General features: G+C 31.3%; 1 protein-coding gene across 1 annotated transcript in view; it reads right to left on the minus strand.

Moving 5' to 3' along the window:
• Positions 1-7500, minus strand: part of LOC122258128 (atrial natriuretic peptide receptor 1-like) — a 122703-nt gene that overhangs the window by 43018 nt on the left and 72185 nt on the right. The window contains exons 8-10 of the mRNA XM_043023902.2: positions 4647-4728; positions 2782-2911; positions 2490-2555 (exon numbers count right to left, since the gene is read on the minus strand). Of these exons, the coding sequence (XP_042879836.2) occupies positions 2490-2555; positions 2782-2911; positions 4647-4728 (278 nt within the window). The remainder of the gene's footprint in view (positions 1-2489; positions 2556-2781; positions 2912-4646; positions 4729-7500) is intronic.

Raw genomic sequence — 7500 nt, forward strand, 5'->3', positions numbered from 1 at the left:
ATCATCATTAACAACATTACTTTTATTATCATCTTTATGATCTTCCCCGTTCTTATTATCATCATCATCATCAAAATTATTAATATAATCATCACCATTATCATTATAATAAAGATCATTCTAACAATAATAATGTCGACGATGAAAATGACGAATATGATGCTAAGACGATAAAGACGATGATGATGATAATAATGAAAATAACAATAACCATAATAACCTAAGTCGATGAAGAAGATAATGACGATAATAAACACCATTAGCAACGCAATCATCACTACACATCATAACGTAACTAAACATCACATACAAAATGCAACTCTGCTTTTGCCACAAGATGAAGTCAGGTAATATATGCATTAGTTCATTTAAGGAATCGATGTCCTGTTTAATCCTTCGGAGACCCTTTGGATGTGGGTTACATCTTGACGTCATTGAGAGAGAAAATTCATGCTGATGTGTGTGTGTGTGTGGGGGGGGGGGGTGCGTGTGTGTGTCTGTGCGTGTGTGTGTATGTGTGGGTGGGGGGGGGGGGTGCGTGTGTATATGTGTGTGTTTGTGTTTGTGTGTGTGTGTCTTTGTGTGTGTGTGTAGGGGGGGGGGGGGGTTTGTGTGTGTGTGTGTTTGTGTGTCTGTGTGTGTGTATTTGTGTGTGTGTGCGTGTGTGTGTGTATATATGTATGTGTGTGTGTATGTGTGTGTGTGTGTTTACTTTGTTTTGGACTTTATCTGTTTGTTTGGGTGGTTTGTTATGTGCCTGTTTATTCGTTTATTTATTTATTTATATTTAGATAAGAAGTTGAATGTATGTGTTTTGTTGTTGTTGTTGTTATGATTACAAAAATCGTATCTAAATGAGACAATTGTTAGGAGTAGTATGGATAAAAAATACAAAGAGGGGTAAATGTTTGTTGCAGTTATGTAGTTGTTGTTTTTTTGTTTGTTTCTTTATCAGGAAAGCCTATCTTTCACGAGGAAGGACTACGGTCTACGCATTTTTAATTTCCATTCATGTTTTATTTTTAGAGAGAAACAAGTGGTTGGATATTGGAATACCTGGCGAGTAAACTTTGCAATTATTTATGCAAATATACGTAAATGAACTACAAAGGATTATCAATAAAATCAATGACATTTATTGAATATAATATTTTTTCTTATATGTTACGAAGAATATAATGGTTATAACTAAAATAAGTATAGAAATATATATAATAATTAGATCTTATTTTCTGCGTATTTTCTCGCAACTCAAAATTTGGTCCAAAAAGAAATACGCTTTCTACAAGATACATACTTTCAGATAACGGTATTCACATCAAACATATACATTAATTTCCGTATCTTAAACGCCCTTCCACGCGAATTAATCAGATAATTGATTCGGATCATATTTCACCCATAATAGTTTTTTTCCCCATTTTTCCAATTCTCAAAGAAGGCCGATTTATGGCCACTCACTCTTTTGACATAAATCCTTTGCGGCAGATGATCTATTCTCCTTTACTCCCCCCCTCTCCCCTCCTTCTTACCACCACGCCATTTCCCATTCATTAATCTTTTATCTCTCTTTCTCTCTCCATTTTCTCTTCTTCGACCCTTATGCCTCAAGGGTATCAGCTGGATGGCTCGAGTAAGTCATGCAACGGAAGGGGTTATGAAAGCATGATAGCCACAGGCGGGAGCAGCTGTGATATTTTTCGTTACGTTCAACCCCTTGATTTATCACTGGAGGTTCAAACTCTCTCGTCTCTCCTTCTCTCCTCTTCAAACACACACACACTCTTACTCTAACTCTCTCTCTCTCTCTCTCTCCCTCTCTTTCTCTCTCTCTCCCACTCTTTTTTTTCTCTCCCTCTCGCTTCTTTCTCCCCCCCAAAAAAGAACCAAAAAGATGAAAAATGAAGTATTAGAAAAATGTATATTCGTGAAACTCCAGTCACTCTTTGAGACGACTGTAACCTCAATTTCGCATCCTTAATAATTTCATGGAATTACATTTTAATCTCTCAAAAGTGTGAGTGTTTGAACAATCTTCTAAATCTGAATTTCTGTTATAAAACTAATCCTCTTATACACATTAAACCAATTTGTGATATCAAAATTAACATATCAGATTGAGAAATAATATTTTTTCTTCCTATCTTTAATTTTCTATCATAATTGCTCGTAATTTCAATATTTTCTGTGTAGCTGACTAATAAGACATTATAAGATAATCTGTTTTTATTTTGTGCAGTTTTAGCTCTGAACATATTCAAACAGCAAGAACTTTCAAAGGCAAAGAAAAAGCACGGAAAAGCTTCAGAGCTACTTATAAACAACGGATATTACGATCCTACAGTTAAACAACCTGAAAGACGACCATAAAACAATTTTCATCGCATATAGCCTGCACACTTCACAAGCCTGAATTTGGCAGTTATCTTATATCGTTCCTAAGGGGGGAGGAATACTCAGGCAAAACACAGGAAGGCTTAGATACGAACCTTGAAACGGCCTGTGCGAATGAAGACTTGTCGGTTGCCCACAAGAGAGTCCACAGATACGTTACTCTAGAAAAATGAATACCAGGGTTAGTTGTATACCTCATTGTTAATCTTTAAATTGTTTCTCCCTTTGTAATCCTACTATCAAAGATATCACATAATAAAACATATACCCAAAGGTTTCTTAGAGAGGCAGATACTAAGATAAAACAGTCTTCAGAAATAAGAGATACAAGATCACTTGAATAAGAAAAATAATCAGTATGACTCTGCATATGGTGCCAATACTCACAGAATGGCTATATTTGCCAATGGAAACTCTTGATCCAAATTTGCAACACTTGACGTCATCTGTCATTTCCACATAGTCCCAGGATATCCACCATGTCATGGATGCTAAATCAGCTTCCAGTTTAAAGTGTCTGTAAAAGAATGATAAAATAATGATATACAATAATGTACCTACAGTACGGACATACACAACCATTATTGCTTGTCTATGTTTGATACAAGTTCCGTTTACCACGGAGAGAATGCTATAATAGTTAATTGTGCATCTGTCAATACTTGCCAATGAGTATGAATAATGACACATGGAAGAATATGCTATGATCAGCCAAAAAAGATAATTTCGCTTTTAATAACTTCAAGCATGCGGCATTAGCCTCCTCAAAAACAACTTAAAAAAAACTAGATCCCAATTTAGGAAATAAAGGCAAATGAACGAACGCAAAGAAAAAAAAAGAAACAAAATAAAAACAGGATCATTACTGTTAAATCCAAATTGATTTAAATACCACATTGAAGACATGGTCACTTTAAGAGGTTGCTCCTTCCAGCTAATATGCATCCGGCGCTTTTGAAACCAAAGCGTACTGCTGACATGCCCAAATACTCATGGCCCACTGCCATCAAATTTAGAACGCAATTCTCTCTCTCTCTCTCTCTCTCTGTCTCTGTCTCGGTCTCTCTCTCTCTCTCTCTGTCTCTGTCTCTGTCTCGGTCTCTCTCTCTCTCTCTCTCTCTCTCTCTCTCTCTCTCTCTCTCTCCCCTCTCTCTCTCTCTGTCTGTCTGTCTCTCTCTCTCTCTCTCTCTGTCTGCCTTTCTCTCTCTCTCTCTCCCCCCCCCCCTCCCCCCCCCCCTTCTCTCTCTCTGTCCTTCTTTCTCTCTCTCTCTCTCTCTCTCTCTCTCTCTCTCTCTCCCTCTCTCTTTCTCTTTCTCCCTCTCCCAGTCTCATTCTTACTCCCTCACACACACACTCTCTCTGTCAATAATAACAATGAATTAGAACGGTTGATGTATCATTTCATCTTTTCCTCCTTTCTCTCTCTCTCTCTCTCTCTCTCTCTCTCTCTCTCTCTCTCTCTCTCTCTCTCTCTCTCTCTCTCTCTCTCTCTCTCTCTCTCTCTCCTCTCTTTCTCTCTCTTCTCTCTCTCTCTTATTCTCTCTCTACTCTCCTCTCTCTCTCTTTCTCTCTCACTACACACCCCTATCCATCTCACCCCCCCCCCCCCCCCCCCTCTCTCTCTCTCTCGACGTGAAGGTCTTTGTGATAACCAGATAATATATTTTTTGCGGCTGGTGACGGCACCACTACGCTATCAGATTCTAGTACGAGGTACTGACGTTATCACTGTGAAGTTTTAACCTCAGAGTCGTTTCGCCCTACTGAAGAGGCTTTAAGTTAGTCCTTTTATATATTTCATTTTCTTCGAAGGAAATTTACAGAAAACGTATAATTGAATTACGCTATGACTAGTCTAGATAAAAAGGAATGTAAATAGCAGCCTAAAATCTCTTTTGTTTGGACAGATCCAGCATGCTTAGGAGTAAAAAAAAGAAAAAAAAAGAAAAAAAGAAGAAAAAAAAACAAAACAACATTATAAGGAGAGTGCTAGAGGTTGCTCAAATCTTAGAAATAAAGATTGATCTATCAAAACCTAAGTAACACTAAGCACTTGGAAAAAAAAAAAAAAAAAAAAACAAGACCAATGACATACTTTCCTCTGTCTCTCACCCTTTACGAAGTTGATTCTAGATCATTCTCTGCTCCTACATACCTTCAACAAACGGAATACTTCCAAACACTTACAAAATAAAACTCATAGCGTGATGCAATCTCAATCAGTATAAGTCTCCTTTGTTGCAATTCCTCACCTGTATATGAAGAAACTGATAATTGCCATAAACACAACCAAGACAGCCAACACTCCGGTCACGATGTTCCAGGTCATGGAATCTGCAAAGGTCATCGATATTAGATAGAAATACTTATACCAATAATCATTATCATCATCGTCACCATCGTAATCATGATAACTACGATTATGATTATGATTATTATCATTATCATTATCGTCATTGTCATTATCATCATTGTATTGTTTGTAATGATGGTGATGATTACTATTATTGATATTATAATCAGTATCATTATCATTATTATCATTTCTTATTTTTCTACTATCATCGTTTTAATTATCGTTATCCTTGTTACTGTCATCATCAACAAGACTATTATCATTATCATTATTATCATTATAATCATTATTATCAATATTGTTATCATCATTATCATTATTATCATCATTATCATTATCATTACAATTATTATTACTATTATTAATACTATTATCATTATCTTTATTATTATTATCAATGTTATTATTATAATGATCATTATCACCATTATCATTATCATCAGTATTATTGTTACTATTATCAATGTTATAATCATTAGCACTATTACTACTATTACTATTACTAATTAATTTTACTCTAACTTTTCTCATGGCTAACATTTTCATTATTACTAATCATTATTATCATCATTATCATTATCACTTTTACTGCCATTATTATCATTACTATCATTATATCATTACTATTATTATATCATTACTATTATTATCATTATCATTATTATCATTATCATCATTATTACCATTAATATCATTTTATCATAATTATTATAATTGTTGTTATCGTTATCATTATCATAATCATCATCATCATCACCAATTCTTATCACTATCATGAATATCGTCCTTATTTTTATTATCATTGTCAGTTATTCAGATTTTTATTATTATCTGTATTATCATTATCTTTTGATAATTACATTATTTTGGTATTTATGAATATTCTTGTTTGATCATTATTATCATTATTATCATCATGATCTTTATTGTTATTATTACTATCATCCTTATTTTATAATTAATATCACTGATATTTTCATTATCATTATTATTGTTATCATCATCATCATAATAATAATAATTATTATTGTTATTATTATTATTATTATTATTATTATTATTATTATTATTATTATTATTATAATCATTATTATTATTATCTTTATTATCATTATCATCCTTATTGTTATTATCATTGCTATTATCATTTTCAAAATTATCATTACTATTATTGTCATTATACTAATATTACTATAGTCATTATCATTTTCATTATTATCATTTTCACCATTATCACTATTACCATCATTATTGATTGTTTTATTATTATTATTATCATCACTATTTTATTACAACACTATTATCATCCCTTTTATTATCCTTTTCATCATCATTATTATTACATCAATGATCATTATTATCATCACAGCATTATCATCAACATCATTATATCATAATCATCATTATTATTATCCTATTTTCATCATTCTCATCGTTATTGTTATTTTTGGTTATTATTGTCATTATTTTTATTGTTATTGTTATCTTTTTGTCATCATTACTATTATCATCATTATCCTTACTACCGTTACTATTATCATTACCATTGTAGTATTATTATTGTTATCATTATCATTTTTATCAGTATTAATACTGGTATTGTTACTTTAGACTTTATTCTCCTTATCATCGTTAGTGTTATAATTATTTTCATCATTATCATGACAGAAAATAATAGTAATGATAATAAGTTTAAGGATAATAAAAAAGTGTAATTATTATCACATAGCATCGTAATTTTAATTATTGTTATCTTATTCAATATCTTTATAATTCAATTTTCATTACTATCGTTATTATTATTATCATAAATATTATGAATTTTACGATTACCATCATTGTTATTATTATGATAATCATTATCGTTACTATCACTACTATCATCATCATTGTTATATCAGTTATCATTGTTATCGTTATTATCATTATTATCATCATCATAATCATTAACATCATTATCATTATCATTGTTATATTTATTAACATCATTTAACACATTATCAGATCAAGAGTTATAACATCATTAAACATTATCATTTACTTATACTATGATCATTTAACATCTTTATTCATTATCATGATTATTAACATCATTATCTTATCATTACGGACTATGATCATTAATCATCATCATAATCATTAACTCATTATCATTATCCATTGTTCTATTTATAACATCATAATCATTATCATGATTATTAAAAAACATCAATATCATTATCATTACTAAGATTCATTACATCATTATCACATCATTATTAATTAACATTGTTATATTTATAACATCTTTATCATTATCATAGCATTTACTTCATTATCAGTATCATTACTAAGATCATTAACATCATATCAATTATCATGATTATTAAAACATATCATTATCATTATCATGATTATTAACATCATTATCATTATCATTACTATGATCATTAACATCATTATCATTATCATGATTATTAACATCATTATCATTATCATTACTATGATCATTACCATCATTATCGTTATCATTACTGTGATTATTACCATCACCATCATTGACTAACTGGAACAATTACAAGATAAAACAAAGGATATTACTCTCGCGTGTGGTATCAAATACAAGACATGAAAAAAAAAAAAAAATCAAAGGAAACCACCACCAACAACCACGAGAAAAAACAACAACAACAACAAAAACACACATACACACACAAAACAAATCCCAAAAAATCAGAAAAAGAAAAAAAAAATCACCATATAAAAACAAA

Source organism: Penaeus japonicus, unplaced genomic scaffold, assembly GCF_977035675.1.
Source record: "Penaeus japonicus unplaced genomic scaffold, GWHDUDI00000001_assembly GWHDUDI00000013, whole genome shotgun sequence".
NCBI lineage: Eukaryota > Metazoa > Arthropoda > Malacostraca > Decapoda > Penaeidae > Penaeus > Penaeus japonicus.